The sequence below is a fragment of the Nicotiana tabacum genome, chromosome 14 (assembly GCF_000715075.1).
Source record: "Nicotiana tabacum cultivar K326 chromosome 14, ASM71507v2, whole genome shotgun sequence".
Taxonomy (NCBI): domain Eukaryota; kingdom Viridiplantae; phylum Streptophyta; class Magnoliopsida; order Solanales; family Solanaceae; genus Nicotiana; species Nicotiana tabacum.
Window position 1 is genome coordinate 113,056,439 of NC_134093.1, and position 21,902 is coordinate 113,078,340.

The 21,902-nt window shown below is 36.6% G+C and overlaps 1 protein-coding gene across 1 annotated transcript; it reads right to left on the bottom strand.

The window, feature by feature from the left end:
* Positions 1-492: 492 nt before the first annotated feature.
* On the bottom strand, positions 493-13,360 carry LOC107773900 (polyubiquitin-like). Its single transcript, XM_075230306.1, has 3 exons — positions 13,313-13,360; positions 4,358-4,438; positions 493-1,386 (listed from the first exon to the last, which is right to left on the bottom strand). Exons 1-3 carry the CDS (start codon positions 13,358-13,360, stop codon positions 493-495), a joined length of 1,023 nt encoding a protein of 340 aa, XP_075086407.1.
* Positions 13,361-21,902: the final 8,542 nt, after the last annotated feature.

Below are 21,902 nucleotides of genomic sequence, written 5' to 3' on the forward strand. Positions count from 1 at the left end.
TCTTAGTATTATGAAAAAAAGAGCAGCCCCGTGCACTAAACTCCCGCTATGCGCGGGGTCCGGGGAAGAGTTGTACCATAAGGGTCTATTGTGCACAGCCTTACCCTGCATTTTTGCAAAAAACTATTTCTACGACTCGAACCCATGACCTCCTGGTCACATGATGACAACTTTATCAGTTACGCCAAGGCTCCCCTTCTCTTAGTATTATGAAACTCCTACTAATAATAGATTGATTCAATAACCCTGATAAGGCACATAGCTACAGAAATGCAAAGCAAAGCTACTTAAATAGGGGATCAAAAACAGCAGATAACAACATAAAAAAGATAAACAATTATATTGGTTTTCAATGTTACTTTGGTCCATGAAACTAAGTATTCGGAGAAGATCTTAAAACAACAAAAGTTCATAACCAACCAAATTTATTTTTTTAAAAAAAAACAGGTTCTTGAACACAATTTCATCTTGAGTGTGTGTAGGATTCTCGGTTTAATTGCGATCATTCAAATGGAGAGTCGAGTCATTTTCAATATTGTAGCTAGCTAAATCCCGGGAATCAGCTAAACTTTTCCCCGCAAACAAAAGACCTTGCAGATGAACTGGTATTCCTAGCTTATTTTGAATCATGCCCTTCACATTCTTGACCAACTCGTGCTTGTGCACGTCGAGAGTTATATATTGACCATTCACTTTCTTGATAACGATCTGTATTATTCTAGGTACCACTTGTAAGAGGGAGTCTTCTTTGATATCATACTGATATAATTCCTTCAAATCTTCCAGTTTCTTTTTTCCCAAAAACAGATCCATATCATCCATTGACTGGCTAACTTTGCTCTCAATAACTGTTTTAACATCGCGAACAAATAAAGTAACCTTGACTTCTATTTGTATGATTTCGTAAGTTGGCATTACGACAGGAATAAGAAACTTGTCTTTAGGATTGAGCACAATATGAAGGGTTGATCCATCATCAATATTGTGAAATGCTAAGGTTTTGTCATCTTCAATAAACTTTCCATCATGAAAAAGAGAGAATTCGTCCGAGTTTATTCCTTCTTTGGCCGCAATCCTAGCTTTGACATCCTGGATAGTTTCATAAATCATTGAATTAACCTTAATTGTACCTTTTGCGTAGGGTCTCTTTACGTATAACATCACGGGGACTGAATCTTCAACATAAGCATAAACGGTGGAGTTTTTGCGAATGCCATAATCGACTAGCTTCTGTTCCTCCATTAGCCGATTATCTTCTGAGAAAAGCTGCTGAAGACGTTCAGGTACGCCCTCCTTATCGTGTAGTAACGCTTTGACATTTCCAATACTATCTGATTCCTTAACTTTTAAGGCGACCGTTTTAGTGACTCTCAAGTATATAGTTATCTGCAACAGGATAGCAAAACAAACAAAACAAGATATAATAGATGTATATTGCAAGAAAGGTATTTAAAATCTGTTAACAATTATAAACACCATCCAACAGAAACAGTCTAAAGCCCAAATAAAGGTGTGGAGATTGAAAATATAGAAGTGAAATTGCAACTGGAAGTTACATTGCTCTATTGGCACAAACAGGCAGATATAACATGTCTAATCTATTGCCAGATGAAATACTGGAACGATACAACATGGATTGCTGCACAATATTTAATAGATGCATATTGCAAGAAAGGTAATAACTCTGCTAACAATTATAAACATCATTCAACAGAAACACCCTAAATAACAATATAAACTGTGGAGTAAAATGTAGAAGTGCATTGCTCTCTTGGTACAAACAGGCAGAAATAACATCTCTAATCTATTTCCAGACGAAATATTGGAAAGATACATAAAAACTATATTTCCTTCATCAGTTTTTACCGAAACCAAATAGCATGTGCATACTATATATGTACAGATATCATGAAATACATTTGATGACTGATGCGTATACATATTACATAGCACCACTGATCAACAATGGCATGTCCCTGTCAGAGGCGGAGCTAGGGTGACGGAGGGGGCCTTCGTCGAAAATTATTTTTTATGGATAAACAGTAGATGTTGAATCCCATTGGCTTGTTCGTATGTTTATTTTTTAGTATTTTGAATCTCCTTAGCAAAAATATTGGCTCCGCTACTGGTCTCCTGTCATCTTATGTTATTTCTCTTCCATTAGATTTTAGGGTATAGTGCAAAGTTCTATTATCTTATCTGACACATGCAATCGTACTGAGGCGCCAAATGCATGATTTGGATGGATTCACTGGCTAAAAAATTCAAAGAACCGCATTAGTTACAGAACAGCCAAAGTATGGTGTAATAAAGAGGGCTCTTTAGGTCTGTCTTAACACATTAATTGAACAAATTGACATAATTAAATGCATGATTTTCTAGTATGCATAGCAGATTGTGTATATAGAAAGTTTTCACTCTACATGTAAAAACTTAGGGTAAGAAACATTCTGTAACAGCATCTGAAGTATAGATTAACCGCCTTTTTATGCAATTTCTTTAACCTAGTTTAGTGCTAATGTTTCAAATTAAGTTCCACAATACTTAGAGTTTAATGCTCTAGTCCAATCAGCTTGCAAACAAGCATGCATTTCTCACTAATCGATAAGTAGTATGTACGTTGTTTTCCACAAATTTCTCTTCGTTTTTCTAACATGCGTTTCATGATTCTCAATATACTTTTTCCTCTAATAAAATTTCCAAAGTTTTATCTCTCACAGTTTTAGGAAGGAGTAAAATGTTATACATAACAATATATTGGATGAGTGTTCAATGTGTGCCACATTTTCTTTAAGTGTACTTTCTGCCAACTTGATTTTGAGTACTAAACTGAGATCCTAATAAGAAAGAATGTAGCTGAAGATAGCATTACTATGTATAATAAAGGTGAAGATTGAAAGGCCTTACATGGCTCATACAGAAATACAGAGTAAGACTGCGTAGAATAGACCCTTTGTGATTCAGCCCTTCCCTGGACCTCGCGCATAGCGGGAGCTTAGTGCGTCGGGCTGCTCTTTTTTTTATTAAAAGGTTTGACATGCCTCTTGCGAAAATGCAGAGTAAGACTGCGTACAATAGACCATTGTGGTCCGACCCTTCCCGGACCCCGCGCATAGCGGAAGCTTAGTGCGCCGGGCAAGTCTTTTTTTATTGAAAGGCCTGACATACCTCTTGCAGAAATGCAGAGTAAGGCTGCGTACAATAGACCCTTGCGGTCCGACCCTTCCTTGGACCCCGCACATAGCGGGAGCTTAGTGCACCGAGTTGCCCTTTTTTACTGAAAGGCCTAACATGATTGATCGTATAAGGGTGATCCGCCTTGACGACGAATTCCACAATAACAAGAAATCAAAATTATTTCGATTCGGAGTTAGACTTGAGATTTGTGAAGACACCTTAAGCCTAAACTTAAGTTAGATTTCGAATTGACTCCTTTTGCTCACATTCAACATTAGTGTTTTAGAAGGTGACTCGAGATACTTAAAAGGAAAATATTAAACATTTCTTTTTCATTCATAGAAGTATACTTTCCTTGACTATAGCTTCTTTTGGATGTATAGAGACCTATCTTTTCACTTTATTTCAACTAATAATTGACAGTCTTTGATGTTAAGAGGTGTATCTTTACAAGTTTGTAAGTAGTGCATTCCTTTTGCTATACCGAAATCGAACTTAAAAATACCGAACCATACTGAATTAATTTGGTATGGTAATGATATACTAGTATTTTTAAAAACCGAAAACCAAAATTATTGAAATGATTTCAAAACCGTATCATGAACGCCTTTAGGTCAAACTCAGTAGTTTTGGTCTCAAACCTTGTATACGTGTTAAAAGTTCATTAAACAAGTACAAATAATTGATTTCGGACCCGGTAAATCAAATAAACTTTGGCACAATCCTCAACTCTGAACCCATAAAGTTAAAATCTTGGATTTGCCTTAACGCCTTGTGGTCCCCCAAAAAACATTCAGAGAGGTCAGACAAATTACACATCCAACAATTGCCAGCCACCATAATATTCTTTGACGAAAGAAAAGACGACGACGACGACAACAACAACAACAAACTCAGTGAATTTCTACAAGTGGGGTCTATGGAGGGTAGTGTGTACGCACACCTTAACCCCACTGTTTCTGATAAGCCCTCGGCTAAAGAAAAGATAAAAAGAAGCCGCGACAACGAAAGAAAAGAACAAAAAAAATCACATAAGAAAAGTACATATAAAAAAGTTCACGTTCTTAAAATTCTATATCAATAGTTAAGATTCACAAACAAAAAGAATAACAAATTCACAGATTTCAAAGTAATAAAAAGAAAAAGAAAAAAAAGGTTCTCATTTGTTTAAGCAGCTAACCTCTTCGTTTTCATCATCTTCTTCTACAGCTGTTCTCAATCGCTTCATGTTCGGTTCCATTTTTGCAAAGCTTGAATTCTCCTACAAAATTACACAAAAAGAAACAGCAAAACAGTGAAAAAAAGAAAATAAAAAGTGGTGAAACAGTTGAATTTATATACACACTCCCTATTAATCACATGATTACATGAATCAGATTATGGTTAGACTATAAAGTAATTAGCACATTTTACAGCTAATAATAACTAGTTTAGGATACACGCCTGTTTTAGTAAGTACATTATTTTAAAAGTCACATAAATATTATATTAACATATTGTGTTTGAGTTATAAAAAAAAAGTTTTAAAAAAAAAGAGTAAGTTCCTAAAAATAATAATTGTTGATCCCATTTAGCTAATTCAATAAAAGAAGAAACAAAAATAATAGAAGTCCTCAACGATCTTAGTCAATATTTTTAACTTAAATTTTATTCGAGATCTATACTCTCGTTACTACAATTTCACAAGTTTTTCTCACAAGCAAAGTATAAATTATTTTATTTCTTTAATAATCAATAAGATATACTATAGGAAGCTAAACCAGTTTAAAAAATAAAAATAAATTTTGAGAATTTGGTCAAAATGGTTCATATTGTATAGATAGGAAGTGTAGTCAAAGTCACGCTTATAAGCCCTGAAACGGGGAGCAAAAACATATTGAGCGTTTCCCTTGCTTAGCGAGCACTTCAGTGTCCTCATCAAGGGTTTAAGGCACACTTTTCCCTGTCAACGAGCGTAATACTGAAAAGGCGCACTAAATAATTGATATTTCACTTTATCATAATTTTTTTGTCAATTATTTTATTCATATATTTGTATTCATATCTATAATTATTAGGTTTGGGCTACACATAACTATTTATATTTTTCTTTATTTGTACCTTTCTTCGTTCATATCTGCTAGCATTAACCAACTAGAAAAATTAAAAAAAAGTGTCCATGAAAAATAAAAAATTGTGATATTAAGGGATTTTGTTTTACACTCTTTAATAGGGATATTAAATAATGGGTTTCCTACGTGCTGTATTTTTCCTTTTTAACGTACAATTTTTTTTACATCTTTAATAAAGATTAAATAATGAGTATCCTATTTATTGGTTTATTCCTTTTTCCCTTTTAAGTATGGAAATTTGGACAGCTTTAATAAGATATTAAATAATGACTTTTCTACTTATATATTGTCCTAAATTTTTGCCCTTTTTAACCCACGAAAATTTAGAGCCCGTTTGAATTAGCTGATTATAAATAGGTGATAAGCTTGAAATGCTGAAAAGTATTTTTAAGTGCTAAAACTGATTTTTAAAATAAATATTTACATATTTGCATAGACGTGTTGAAATTGATAATAAGCAGTTGATATGTTTGGTAGAAAAATGCTGATAAGTTATTCTCTTGTTAAAAATACTAAATACCCTTAAAGTTTTACAAAAAATTATGAATTAAAAAGTTTCTTTGTAGAGAAAATGATAAACAACGAATATGGAATGAAGAGAAAATTAAAAAAATTATTTTGGGAAAAATATTTTGTAAATTAAAAATATTATTAAGGATAAACTAGTAAAAGTCATGGTCAAACTAAAAGTACTTATAAGCTGAAAAGTCATAAGTTTGGGTGACCAACTTATGGCTGATTTTAACGTATAAGCACTTGGCTTATAAGCACTTTGGATGTTTACCAAACACGTAGAAAAGTCAGAATGTGCTTATAAATCAGTTTGACCAGCTTATAAGCTTAGCCAAACACCCTCTTATACTTTCCCACAAAGCTAGGATAAGGGACCGTTTCCTTTTTACCAAAAGAGTATTCTATTTGTATTTACAATTTTATCGATTATAGAATGTATTTTTAAAGGGTAAAAAAACGAACGACATTTCGCTAAGGGCCTTCGTACTTTTAATATAATATAGATAGATATAGATTAAAGAATAGCCGTATGGAGTTGAGAATTGCTACGAAACAATAAATAGACAATGCATATATGTGAAACACAAAATAAAACTTCAAATCCATTATGAAAGCAGGAGGTGGAAAGTTTGTTAGAAAATCTGCCTTATTCCATGAGATCTAGAAGCACTTCCGCAACTTTCTCTCCTCCCTAGCGGCTTTTTTTTTTTTTTTTTTTTTACTTTTTTCAAAGGGCAATGAAGGCTTTCCTTATAAGTTCTCGCTCGATCGAAAGGATATAACACATATGAAACCTTAGCTTCGATGACTTTATGAGGTCTAACCTTCGCCACGATATTAGTGGCTTATTAGCTCTTTGCGCTTCCCGCAGGCTTTTTTTATAGAGAGAGTATGGGGGTGGGGGAGGGGAGGGGTGGGGGCACGGAGATTTGTATATTGGATTGGGCATTATGTGTGAAAATGTAAGTACGCATTCGGATCAACCTACATTTATTATAAAAGTGTTAAACCTCAAAATAAAATGTAAATGATTAAGTAATCTCATTTGCATGCATAATCGTTTTTTGTCTTTCGGCCAAATATCTATAGGCTTTTTAATAAAAGAAAGTTGGTTTCGGTTACCTATTCGATTTTGTCGATTGATCGGATTGCTACTTTCAAATATTGAAAGACATAAACAAGTAAAGAAATATCTACTATCTCTAATGCCTTAAGCTTTTAGATAAAACTATCATATAATATTTCAACACAATATTAGAGCATATAGAGGTTCTGAATTCGAGTTTTACCGCCACCCATTATCAAAAAGAATTTTTACGTGTTTGACCTACAAAAAAAAAATCAGGTGCATATGTGAGCAGTGACGTATGCAGGAATTTTCGTAAGTGCTATCAACATTTGAAGAAGTGAACAAATATGAATTATTATAATGACAAGAAGTGTTATTTTTTATATTTATATCCAATAATTTAATTTTTTATTATTTATACATACATATTACAAAAACATTTCAAAAAAGCAGTATCATGTGACACCGCTTGAAACAAAATAATATAATATGCCGCTATATGTGAGGAGCATATTAAAAACATAATTAAGTAAATAAAAGTATACTCACAATACGTATATGTGCATGTTATTGAGATTTTAGGTCGGTATGATGGTTTTATCAAGAAGAAATTATGCATGGTTCTTCATGCATTTGTCCTACATTTTGCAGCCAGAATGATTGTTATTCGAAATTAAAATTAATATTCAAAAGAATGATAAAACAAAACAAAAAAACCATTAAAAGCAATATGAATTCATCTATAATCAACTTGGGTTTACGTAATTTAAATATATGAGTCAACATGTGGGTCTAACCCTTAAACAGTGTTTTCACATTGTGCATATGCTTATAATATGCCAAATTAATTTCGGAATAATTGTATATTAATAATTCAAAAAGTGCATTTAGAGTTCATTTACGAATTTGACAGGTCAAGTGTTAATTTGAGTGCACGTATGGATTACTAAAGAACTTGGTTCTTTACCGTGTTCTTTAAGCGTAAAGTAAATAAGCAATAAAATGAACACAACGATTTTTACGTAGAAAATCACCCGGCTGAAAAGGTGCAAAAACTATGACCTACTACGTATGATTTTCAACTCCAACTCCACTAGAACAATGAGCCAAAATGTATCAATTACAAGACTATAATTAAATACTCTCCAATACTCCTACTACTCCTAATTGATTCATAACTTACTCTAACTTGTAAAGTAAAACACTCACTCCAACTCACTAATTGTTTATGATACTTGATTACAACTTAATTTCCTAAAACACATTCACAAGACTGACCCAGGAAGAATACAATGCAAGTACTCGACTCGAGTAAGCGACTTATGACTCTTTAGTTGATGTGTAAAAGGATAGTTTAGAAGTCCAAAGTCGATCATATTTAAACGCTTCAACTTGAGATCTTCTAGGAGTCCTATTCATAGTCAGCTTCCTCTTTGATAGGACTCATACTGCTCCAAGGATTCCACAAGCTTTGAGACTTTTGTCTCTGACTGAATTATCCGTATCTTCTTGAGCAGAGACCCTTATCACTTATAGCAGCCTTCTTCCACCAAGCTCGGACCTAGGTAACTTTGAGATAAAGTTACTGTCTTGTACAGACGTATAAGTATCAACATGAGGAGATGGTTCTTCAGAACAATTAAGCAGTTACGTTGAGGACCTGGTTATTTGAACATTTAGTCATACTTTGTTAATCATCAAAACTTCAATACTCAATAAATTCTCCTTCTTGATGATGGCAAACTTTGTACGCAGCAGAACCAGGTAATCACATCAAAGAACCATATAATCACAACAAGTTACAAGTACTATTGACAGACATGTATGCTCACAACCCACAACCTTCTAACCTTATCTTCCCCCTTTTGACATCATCGAAAACACAAAAAAAATGTTAGATATTAAGCACAGATAATGTAAGATTCAAGGCCAAACAGCTACAGTACAAGCTTAAGAAATATCAAGGCAAATAGATTAGGGTGATGATCCAATATAGTACAAAACAGTAAAGCATAGCAAGAGAAAATGTTGTTTTTGTTGTTGTTGTTGTTGCTGTAGCTCTGGGGACTATTAGTTACATTGAAATGAAGTGAAATGGTAGGTGTCCAAAATAAACTATGTTTAATACTTAGACTAGAGCATTAAACTCTAAGTATTGTTAAACTGAAGTTGAATCTTAAGTACTAAACAAGGTTCAAGAAATGGCATGCATAAAAAGATGGTTAATAAGGAAATGTTGGTAATTTGATCTATACTTCAGATCCTGTTACAGAATGCTTCTCACCCTAAGTTTTGACATGTAAAGTGAAAACTTTCCTTGTACAGAATCTGCCATGCATACTAGAATATCATGTATTTAATTATCTCAATTTGTTCAATTAATGAGTTAAAGAGCCCTTTATTACAACATATATACTTTGGTTGTTCTTTAACTGATTCGGTTTGTTGACGTCTGGCACGTCAGTGTATACGATTGCATGTATCGAATAAGATTATAGAACGTCGTACTATACCCCACAATATCTGTACATATACAGTATGCACATGCTATTGTTGCTCGTAAAAAATGATGAAGGAAATATAGTTTTTGATATCGTGCCAGGATAGAAAGGTTTGGAGTACGAGTATTAAAGTTGTAGGTTACTAGTTAGTTGAGTGTTTTTCTTCCGATTGAGGGTGTTAGGCTAGTTTGTTAGTATCTTGCGGTTGCCTAGTACCTTTCCATTGCTCTGATTGATGATACTGCCTTTTCTATTTTTTTATTTTTATTTTTAATTAGGTTGCTGGCACTGTTTTTCTGACGTATTGTTGTTGTTACTGTTCCGTTGCCTCTTTTTCATCTCCTTGCTCCGATGGTCTTTCGGAAACAATCTCTCTACCCCGGGTCGGGATAAGGTTTGCATACACACTATCCTCCCCAGACCCCATACGTGGCAATAGATTAGACATGTTATTTCTGCCTGTTTGTGCCAATAGAGCAATGTAACTTCCAGTATGATATCAAAGAAGACTCCCTCTTACAAGTGGTGCATAAAACAATACAGATCTTTATCAGGAAATCGAATGGTCAAGAGATAACACTCTACGTGCACCAGCACGATCGAGTTGGTCACGAATGTGAAGGGCAAGATAGGAATACCAGTTCATCTGCAAAATCTTGTGTTTAACGGAAATTGGTTTAGCTGATTCCCGCGATATAGCTAGCTACTATATTTACAAGGGATCGACCGTGCATTTGGATTATCATTATTAAACCGAGAATCCTACACACTCAACGTCAACGCCAGATGAAATTGTGTATTGAATGCTTTGGCCAACTTGAGGACATTTTGTTTTTGATATTTGGTATGTTATGAACTTTGTTTACCTTTGAAATCGGATAACAATTGAATTTGTTAGTAGTTTAAAGGATATACAGATTAACCGGATACAAAGCGATAAATTAGATTGCAATTGAAATAAATAGCGATAAATTAACTGCAAATCACATGAATTGGATGATTTTAGCTTAGGAAAGCAAGCTACCCTTGAGCTTAATGCACTTTTATTGACACAATGAAATCAAAGAGTAATAAATTAGAGAATGTATTGCTTATCATTGTATGTTACTCTCTCTTTATGAATTGTGAGACACCTTTTATATATTAGAGGAACTTACTTTTTAGGCATTATTCTACTATTCCATAAAAGATAAAAAAGGTCCTTGATTAGTTAACCGTTGGTTCATTTTTTGGTATATTTCGTGATTTTCCCCATAATGTCCGGTTAATTGCGAGAATTTCGGATAAGCGGGCAACATATTCCTTAAGACCGTTATGACCGGGACCGACTATGACTTCGATAAACTCGAGGGCAAATCGGGTAGTCGATGACTAATTTTAGCAATGCTTTGGGTCTGATCTTAATTAACATATTTCGATCTTAGCTAATTGTGTTGGACGTAAGATCGAACTTCGAGCTCAACTTTTACCCAATTACGGATATTTCGACCCTGGCTTTAATTAGGGAGGTTGAAAGCTCGATCGAACATCGAGCCCGATTTTACCCGTATACAAACTCGTCAAGGGTCTACCGGAAACAACCTCTCTGTCTTTTTAAAGGTATGAGTAAGGTCTGCGTACACTCTACCCTCCCCAGATCTCACTTATGGGATTACACTAGGTATGTTATTGTTTGGTATGTTATGAATTTTTGCTGTTTTAAAATCTTCTCTAGATTACCCGATCTTATGGATCAAAGTAGCATTTAAAACCAATGTAATGGTATTTATCTTTTTCTCTATGATCTGCTGATTTACTCCCCTAAGTAGTTTTACTTTGCATCTCGGTAGCTATGTGCCTCAGAGTTGTTGAATCAATCTATTAATAGTAGCAGTCTATGTTGCTCGTACTTTTAAAAAATCTCTGTCATACCGGTGTCAACAAGACAAGGGTGTGGGGTCCACACCGGATTTGATTAACTTATCTTGGTTTCTTTGACTATATTCTATGGCCGAGAAATACAGATTGATTGAGTATTTTATTTGACTTTGAGTGTATATATATATAAATATAAAGTATGAGATACATTTTAACACGAGATATCTTATATATAAATATTAGATGTTTATAAAGAATTAAGTTTTATAGTTTTAGTTCATTAACTTTAACTAAGCGAAACATATACTTTATGTCTCGTAGTATACATTTTGTTGGCCGCATCGTAACACCCGTATTCGCACTCAGATCCACACCCCCGAATAAATTTATAATGAAGAATCCGACATCTAGATTAGCACCCGTATCGGATATTTGCACCCGAGTCCAAGTAACATACATAGCAATTTCATAATAACGAAAATGATTAGAAGTTCCTTAACGAAAATGATTTGAAATGCCCTTAAAATGCAGCTCCCGCATCAAGTTGGTTGAGAAGTTTTATTTGGAATGAACTTTATGTTTCTCTATCAAAAAATGTAAAATAGAGTCGAGTCGATGAAAGAAAAAAGGTTTCAAGTCCTTAGTATTCCACCCGTTCTATTTTATATGATATTATTACTATTTGGAAGTTAAAAGTTTTTCTTCGACTACTATTTACGCCATAAAAGATTTGAAAAAACTATGCCTGAATTTATATTAAAAAGTGAGTTACTTTACCCTCGTGCTTCGAACCTTCACATAAAATGAGATGGATTTATGATATTTTTGTTTAACTTAACTTAGTCTGCCCAAAATTTTAGTAGGTGTCCTTTTTAAGGCCCATGTTTAACATATGTCCCCGTTAAAATAATTTGGGCAAAAGTAATATCGGCGCTCTACACTCGCCAGAACTTCTCATTCTTGTTCTTTTATTGCTTTTGGCCCCTTCTTCTTGAAATAAATTATGAGCACACAACTAAACTTGAAAAATAATGAGATTCGTCGTATAGAAAGTTGAAAACCCTGTGCTTTATTTTGCCTTTTTAATTGTTAATCCTATCTGTTATTTCAAATTATGATTTTAGATTAAATGAAAGTATCAATATAAAAGTGGAACTAACTCATCTTATTAATTGAAAGTAACTATTAACAAAAAGGAACTACTTCCAATTCCTACCTATCCAAGTATTGTATGTCAGTGCTCCAACTACAGCTGCCATCCAGGGGCGGACCTACGTTGTGGGTTGAGGGGTCACGGGACCCCGTTAGTCTCGGCAAAAATACTGTATATATATGTTATATATATCTGTCCATATATATGGGACCCAATAAATATTTGAGTTGTGCCCCCAAACAGAGAAAGGCTGATGGAGAAGTGGTTGTGTTGGACAATTAAATTCGCTCATTGACTGGATGACGAGGGTTCGAAACCCTACTTCAGTCTTTTCTCCTTTTTGTTTTAGTTCTTGGAATATAACAGTTTTTATACTTAATAGTTAATATTCTGCAAATTGCTTTATTTTTAACTTTTATCTTCTTTTTGAATTCAACTATAGCTTAGTACTAATATACATAATAGTCAACTTAATTAGTTTTATTCTTTTTCAAATCTCTACCTTAAAATTAAAAGTCTCAAATTGCAACATATCGCACCACAAATAGAAAAATTAGAATTATTCTACAACTGTCTTCTTCAACAATCACTTTGACTCTGACTCGGCAATGACAATTGAGAGTTTGAAACCCTTGTTCAGTTATTTGACTATTAATATGCCCATAATCTTGATTTCTTTACTAAATTTTGATAATTTAAAGTTTGGACGCCCTTTTGATCATTGGCCTCTTTTTCATTTATTAAAATACTAATCATACTTAATCAAACACCTTCCCTTCCCATAACATCCATTTTGTGAAGAAATCTCTCTTTGTTCAGTACTTTCTTTTTCTTTAGAACTTCTTTTTGTTTATATTTGAATGGTAAGTCATCATAATATTAAGTTTTCAAAGAGTTGCACACCGAATTTTATCGCTAGTGATTAGCATACTGTGGTGCACCCGTCTTTCTCTAATCCTGGGTCCGCCTCTGCTGCCATCGTTTCCTTTTTGAATCTTCTCCAATGCTTTCTACTTATCTGCTGCCGTCATTGCTTTGGGTGTGCTAGCTGAACTCTTGCGCCATTCAAGTTCTGATCACAAAAATGATCCAAGGAACAATAGTGATTGTTTTGCCATGATCGTTCCTCATTTTTTGACGTTTTGGGACCATAAAACTAGAATTTTGTAAGATTTTCAGTTTTTCGTGTCCCCAATTTTCCATCAAAAACGACCCAAGAAAAAATAGTGATCGCCATGACCGTTCTTCTTTTTTGGCATTTTGGAGACATAAAATTGAAATTTCGCTTGATTCCCAGATTTTTGTGTGCTATAGCCCACGCCATCTGCATGCATCCGAGCGACCGGACCCGAATTGCCAAAATATTTGCCGTCCCATCTGCATGTTCCTCGTGTGACGGTCATGGAGGGACGATGACTATTGTTCCTTAGGTCATTTTTTATAGGCCGGCAAAATTTTAGGCGATCCGGGTCCGATCGCCCAGACTCATGTAGAAGGCGTGGGCTATAGCACACGAAAATCTCGGAATCGGGTGGAATTTTAGTTTTATGACCCTAAAACGTCAAAAATCGTCATGGCGAAGGGCCTACAAAATTTTAGGATATCCAGGTCCGATCGCTCGGACCCATGCAGAAGCTGGGGTTTATAGCACATGAATATCTGGGAATTAAGCAGAGTTCCAATTTTATGGCCCTGAAATGCCAAAACCCGATTAACGGTCATAGTGAGGCAGTGACTATTGTTCCTCATGTCATTATTAATGGGCTGGCAAAATTTTAGACGATGCGGGTCCGGTCGTCCAGGCCCATGCAAAAGCCATGGGTAGCATACGAAAATCTAGGAATCGGGCGGAATTCTAATTTTATAGCCCTTAAACGCCAACAAATGAAGAAAGGTCATGGAGAGGTGGTGACTATTCCTTAAGTCGTTTTTGATGGGTCGGAAAAATTTTAAGCGATCCGTGTCCGGTCGCCCGGGCCCATGCAGAAGGTGTGGGCTATAACATATGAAAATCTGAGAATCGGAAAAAATTCCAGTTTTATGATCCTAAAATGCCAAAAATCGAGGAACAGTCAAGGAGAAGTGGTGACTATTGTTCCTTAGGACGTTTTTGATGGCCATGCAAAAGTATAGGTGATTCGGGTTCGTTCGCTCGGGCCAATGCAGAAGGTGTGGGCTATAGTACACGAAAATTTGGGAATCAAACCTGAATTCTAGTTTTTTGGCCCTAAAACGCCAAAACCCGAGGAACGGTCATAGCGAGGTGGTGACTATTGTTCCTTAGGTCATTTTTAATGGGCCATAAAGTTTTTAGGCGATCCGGGTCCTTTCACCCGAGCTCATGTAGAAGTCGTGGGTTATAATACATGAATATCTAAAATCACGCAAAATTTCAGTTTTATAGCCCTAAAATGCCAAAAACGAGGAACAGTCATGGCGAGTCGGTGACTATTGTTCCTTAGGTCGTTATTGATGGGCCGGTAAAATTTTAGGCAATCCGGGTCTGGTCGCCCGGGCCCATGCAGAAGCCGTGGGTATAACACACAAAAATTTAGAAATCGGGAAGAATTCTAGTTTTATGGCCAAAGAACGCAAAAAACGTGTAATGGTCATGGCTAGGCGGTAACTATTGTTCCTTAGGTCATTTTTTATGGGCCGGTAAACTTTTAGGAGATCCAGGCCTAGTCGCATGGGCCCATATTGAAGTGGTAGGCTATAGCACACGAAAATCTGAGAATCGAGTGGTGTTCTAGTTTTATGGCCCTAAAACGCCAAAAATCGAGAAACGGTCTTGGAGAGGCAGTGACTATTGTTCCTTAGGTCGTTTTTGATAGGCCGATAAAATTTTAGGTAATCCGGATCCGGTCGTCCGGGCCCATGCAGAAGGCGTGGGCTATAGTACACAAAAATCTAGGAATCTTACGGAATTCCAATTTTATGGACTTAAAACGCAAAAACACGAAAAACGATCATTGCGAGGTGGTGACTATTGTTCCTTATGTCATTTTTGATGGGCCATCAAAATATTTGGCGATCCGCGTCCGGTCACCTGGGCCTATGCAAAAGGCATGGGATATTGAACACGAAAATTTGAGAATAGGGCGGAATTCCAGTTTTATTGCCCTAAAACGCCAAAAACTTGTAATGGTCATGGCGAAGCGGCGACTAGTAGTTCTTAGGTCGGTTTTTGATGGGTCAGCAAAATTTTACGCGATCCAAGTCCAGTCGTCCTGGGCCATGCAGTAGACGTTGTCTATAACACACGAAAATCTGGGAATCGAGCGGAATTCGAGTTATATGGCCCTAAAATGCCAAAAGACGAGTAACGGTCATGGCGAGGCGGTGACTATTGTTTCTTAGGTCATTTTTGATGGGTCAAAAATCTTTTAGGTGATCCGGGATCTATCGGCCAAGACCATGCAAGAGGCATGGGCTATAACACATGAAAATTTGGGAATTAGGTGAAATTTTAGTTTTATGGCCCTAAAAAGCTAAAGAAATGAGTAACGGTCATGGTGGGCGGTGTCTATTGTTCCTTAGGTCATATTTGATAGGCTTAAATAAATTCTAGACGATCCGGGTTCGATTTTTCGGGCGCATGTAGAAACAATGGGCTATTGAATACGAAAATCTAGGAATAATGCGGAATTCCAATTTTTATAGCCCTAAAATGCCAAAAATGAGTAACGACCATGGCGAGGCGGTGACTACTTTTCCTTAGGTCATTTTTGATGGGCCGACAAAATTTAAGGTGATCTAGGTCCGATCGTCCGGGCCCATGATGAAGGCGTGTGCTATATCACACGAAAAATTGGGAATCGGGCAGAATTCTAATTTTATGGCCCTAAAACGCCAAAACCGAGTAACAGTCATGGCGGACAGTGACTATTGCTCCTTAGGTCATTATTTATGGGCCAGAAAAATTTTCGATGATCCGGGTTCTGTCGGTCGAGACCATGCAGAAGGCGAGGGAGCATACAAAAATTTGAGAATTGGATGGAACTGCAGTTTTATGGTCCTAAAATGCCAAAAACACGAGTAACGGTCATGGCAGATGGTGAGTATTGTTACTTAGGTCGTTTTTAATGGGCTGACAAAATTGTAGGCGATCTGGGTCCAGTCGCTCGGGTCCATGCAAAAGTCATGGGCTATAACACACAAAATATGAAAATGGGATAGAATTCCAACTTTATGGCCTTAAAATGCCAAAAAATGTGTAATTATCATAGAGAGGTAGTAACTATTTTTTCTTAGGTCATTTTTGATAGGTCGGTAAAATTTAAGGCGATCCGAGTACGGTCGCCCGGGCCCATGCTGAAGGCGTGGGCTATAGCACAAGAAAACCTGGGAATCAGGCGGAATTCGAGTTTTATAGCCTTAAAATGCCAAAAACTAAGTAATGGTCAAAGCGAGGTGGTGACAATTGTTCCTTAGGTCATTTTTAATGAGCTAACAAAATTTAAGGCGATCCGGGTCCGGTCACCCAAGCCCATGCAGAAGTCTTGAGCTATGGCACATGAAAATCTAGGAATTGGACGGAATTCCAGTTTTATGGTCCTAAAATGCTATAAAACGAGGAACGGTCATGGCGAGGCGATGACTATTGTTCCTTAGGTCATTTTTAAAGGGCCCAAAAAATTTTAGGCGATCCGAGTTCGGTTGTACGTGCCCATGGAGAAGCCATGGGTTACAGCACACAGAAATTTGGAATGAGGTAGAATTCCAGTTTTATGGCTCTAAAATACCAAAAAACAAGAAACGGTCATGGAGAGGCGGTGACTATTATTCCTTAGGTCGTTATTGATGGCCAACAAAATTGTAGGAGATTTTGGGTCGGTCGCCCAAATTCATGTAGATGGCGTAGACTATAGGCACACAAAAAATTTAGAATCATCCTGAATACCTGTTTTATGGCCCTAAAATGCCAAAAATTGAGGAACAATCATGGCAAAGCGATTTGTTCGTTGTGTCATTTTTTATGTGCTTGGCAAATTTTAGGAGATTCGGGGCTGGTAGCCCGAATTCATGCAGATGGCTTGGACTAAAATACATGAAAATTTGGGAATCGTCCAAATCTCCTATTTTATGGCCCTAAAACGTCAAAAATGAGGAACGGTTATGGCGAATCAGTGACTATTGTTCATTAGGTCTTTTTTGATAGGCCCGCAAAATTTTAATAGATTTGGGCATGTCGCCTGAATTCATGGAATCGTCTTGATTTCCTATTTTATGGCTCTAGAACACCAAAAAATTAGGAACGGTCGTGGAGAAGCGATGACTATTGTTCATTAGGTCCTTTTTTATGATCCCGCGGAATTTTTGGAGATTTGGGGATGGTCACCCTAATTCATGCGGATGGCTAGGACTATAACACACGAAATTCTGGGAATCGTCTTGAATTCCTGTTTCATGGCCCTAAAAGACAAAAATATGAGCAACAGTTATGGAGAAGCGATGACTATTGTTCATTAGGTCGTTTTTATGGGCCCGCAAAATTTTAGAGATTTGGGCCTGTCGCCCTAATTCATGAAGATGGTGTGGACTATGAATTCCTATTTTATAGCTCTAAAATGCCAAAAACGAGGAACGGCCATGGCAAAGCTATGACTATTATTCATTAGGTCTTTTTTTGGGCCCGTAAAAGTTTAGAAGATTCGGGACCGATCGCCTGAATTATGTTTATGACATGGACTATAGCATAAAAAAATCTGAGAATCGTCATGAATTCTTATTTTATGGCGCTAACTCAAAAAACGAAGAAAGATCACGGTGAAGCGATGCTTATGGTTCATTAGGTCGTTTATTATGCGCCCGTAAAATTTTGGGAGATTCGGGGTCGATTACCCGAATTCATGCAGATGGTGTGGACTATAGCACACGAAGATCTGGGAATCATCCTGAATTCCTATTTTATGATCCTAAAACGCTAAAATTGAGGAACGGTCATGGCGAAGCTATAATTTTTGTTCATCGGGCCATTGTTTTGGGCTGGCATAAATTTAGGAGATTCGGGACCGATCGGCAAAATTCATGCAGATGGCGTGGACTATAGCATACAAAAAATAGAAATCATCTTAAATTACAACTATGGCCTTAAAATTCCAAAAAATGAGGAACGGTCAAAGCGAAGCAATGATTATCGTTCATTAGATCATTTTTTTATGGGCCCGCAAAATATTTGGCGATTCAGGATCGGTCGCCCGAATTCATGTAGATGGCGTGGATTTGGTCCTGAATTTATGTTTTATGTCCCTAAAATATCAAAAAATGAGGAACAGTCATGGCGAAGTGATGACTATTATTCATTAGGTTTTTTTTTAAAGGCCTGCAAATTCTTTGGAGATTTGGGGTTAGTCTCCCGAATTGATGCAAATGGCTAGGACTATAGCACACGAAAATGTGTGAATCATCTTGAATTCCTACCTTTTGGCCCTAAAACACCCAAAAATAAGGAACAGTCATGGCGAAGCGATGACTATTATTTATTAGGTCATTTTTTATGGGACCGCAAAAATTTAAGAGATTCGGGACAGGTCACCTGAATTCATGCAAATTGCATGAACTATAGTATACAAAATGTTAGGAATTGTCCTGGATTCTTGTTTTAAGGCCCTAAATGCAAAGAAAATGAGGAACGGTCAAGGAAAAATGATGACTATTGTTCATTAGGTCATTTTTTATGGGGACGCAAAATTTTAGGTGATTTGGAGCCAGTTTCTTGAACCATACAGATGGCATGGACTATAGCATACAAAAATCTTGTAAACGTCCCGAATTCCTGTTTTAAGGCCCTAAACGCCAAAAAACGAGGATCGGTCATAGAGAAATGATAATTATTGCTCTTTAGGTTATTTTTTATGGGCCCGCAAAAGATTAAGAGATTCGGGAACGGTCACCTAAATTCATGCCGATAGCGTACACTATAGCACAAGAAAATCTGGGAATCATCCGGAATTCCTGTTTTATGGCTCTAAAACGATAAAAACAAGGAAAGAATCATGGAAAAGCAATGACTATTGTTTATTAGGTTCTTTTTTATGGGCCTGAAAAATGTTAGGAGATTCGGGGTCGGTCGTCCAAATTCATGCTGATACCGTGGATTATAGCACACAAAAATTTGAGAACCATCCTGAATTTCTATTTTATAGCCTTAAAACGTCAGAAAACAAGGAACGGTTATGACGAAACGATGACTATTATTTATTAGGTCGTCTTTTTTGGGCCCGAAAAATTTTAGGAGATTCGGGGCTGGTCGTCGGAATTCATGCAGACGGCATGCACTATAGCACATGAAAATATAGGAATCATCCTGAATTCCTGTTTTATGGCCCTAAAACGCCAACAAACGAGGAACTTCATGGCAAAGCGCTAATTATTATACATTAGTTCATTTTTCTATGGGCCTGCAAAAATTTTAGGAGATTTGGGATCGGTCGCCCGAATTTATGCAGATGGCGTCGACTAGCACACGTAAATTTGGGAATACCAAAACTCCTATTTTATGTCCCTAAATCGCCAAGAAATGAGGAACAGTCATGGCAAAGCGATGACTATTTTTTACTAGGTTATTTTTGGCCCACAAAATTTTAGGAGATTCGGGACCGGTCGCCCGAATTCATGCAGATGGCGTGGATTATAGCACACAAAAATTTGAGAATAATTCAAAACTCCTATTTTGTGGCCTTAATACGCTAAAAAATAAGGAATGATCATGGTGAAGCGATGATTTATTTTTCACTAGGACGTTTTTTATGGGCCTGCAAAATTTTAGGAGATCTGGGGCAGGTTGCCCGAATTCATGCAGATGGCGTGGACTATAGCACACGAAAATTCGGAAATCGTCTTGAATTCCTGTTTTATGGCACTAAAACGCCAAAAATGAGGAAGTGTCATGGTAAAGCGAAAACTATTGTTCATTAGGTCATTTTTATGAGTCCGAAAATTTTTACGAGATTCGGGGTCGTTCATCCGAATTCATGTAGATGGCGTGTACTATAGCACATGAAAATCTAGGAATCATCCTGAATTCTTTTTTTATGACCCTAAAACGACAAAATATAAGGAACGGTCATGGCGACGCGATGACTATTGCTCATTATGTCATTTTTTATGGGCCCACAAAATTTTAGGATATTTAGGGTCAGTCGCCCGAATTCATGCAGATGGCGTGGACAATAACACACGAAAATTTTGGAATCGTCCAAAACTCCTATTTTATGGCCTTAAAATGCCAAAGATATGAGGAGCGGTCATGGAGAAGCGATGACTAATGATTATTAGGTCTTTTTTTATGGTCCCGTAAAATTTTAGGAGATTTGGGCTCGCCACCCAAATTCATGTAGATGGCTTGGACTATAGCACAAGAAAATCTGGAAATCGTCTTGAATTCCTGTTTTATGGCTCTAAAATGCCAAAATATAGGGAACGGTCATGGAAAAATGATGATTATTGTTCATTAGGTCATTTTTTGTGGGCCCGTAAAATTTTAGAAGATTCGGAGTCGGTCGCCCGAATTATGTAGATGGCGTGGTCTATAGCACATAAAAATTTGGAATCGTCATAAATTCTTGTTCATTAGACCTAATTAGCAATAGTCATCACATCGCTATGATCGTCCCTATTTTTTGGCGTTTTAGGGTCATAAAATAGGAAGTCAGGATGATTCCCAGATTTTCATGTGCTATAGTCCATGCCATCTGCATGAATTCGGGCGACCGACCACGAATCTCCAAAATTTTTGCGGGCCCATAAAAAATGACCTAATGAACAATAGCCATTGCTTCACCATGACATTCCTCGTTTTGGCCTTTTTGGCCATAAAATAAGAATTTAGGACGATTCTTAGATTTTCGTGTGGTATAGTCCACGTCATCTGCATGAATTTGGGCAACCGGCCCAGAATCTGCTAAAACTTTTCGAGCCCATAAAAAATAACCTAATGAACAATAGTTATCGTTTTGCCATGATCGTTCCTCTTTTTTGGCATTTTAGGGCCATAAAATAGGAATTTATGGCGATTCTTAGATTTTCATGTGGTATAGTCCACGCCATCTGCATGAATTTAGGCGACCGACCCGGAATCTCCTAAACTTTTTCAAGCCCATAAAAAATAACCTAATTAACAATAGTCATTGCTTCGCCATGATCGTTCCTCATATTTTGGCATTTTCGAGCCATAAAATAGGAATTCAACACGATTTCTGATTTCTCGTTGTCCACGTCATCTTCATGAATTCGGGCTACCGGCCCCGAATCGCCTGAAATGTTGTGAGCCCATAGAAACGACCTAATAAACCATAGCCATTACCTCGCCATGATCATTCCTCCTTTTTCGATGTTTTAGGGCCATAAAACAGTAATTTTGCACGATTTTCAATATTTTTGTGTGCAAGCCATGACATCTTCATGAATTCACGCGACCGACCTCGAATTGCCTAATAGACGGTTCCTCGTTTTTGGTATTTTAGGGCCATAAAATAGATATTCAACATCATTTTGTATTTTTCGTGTGCTAAAATCAA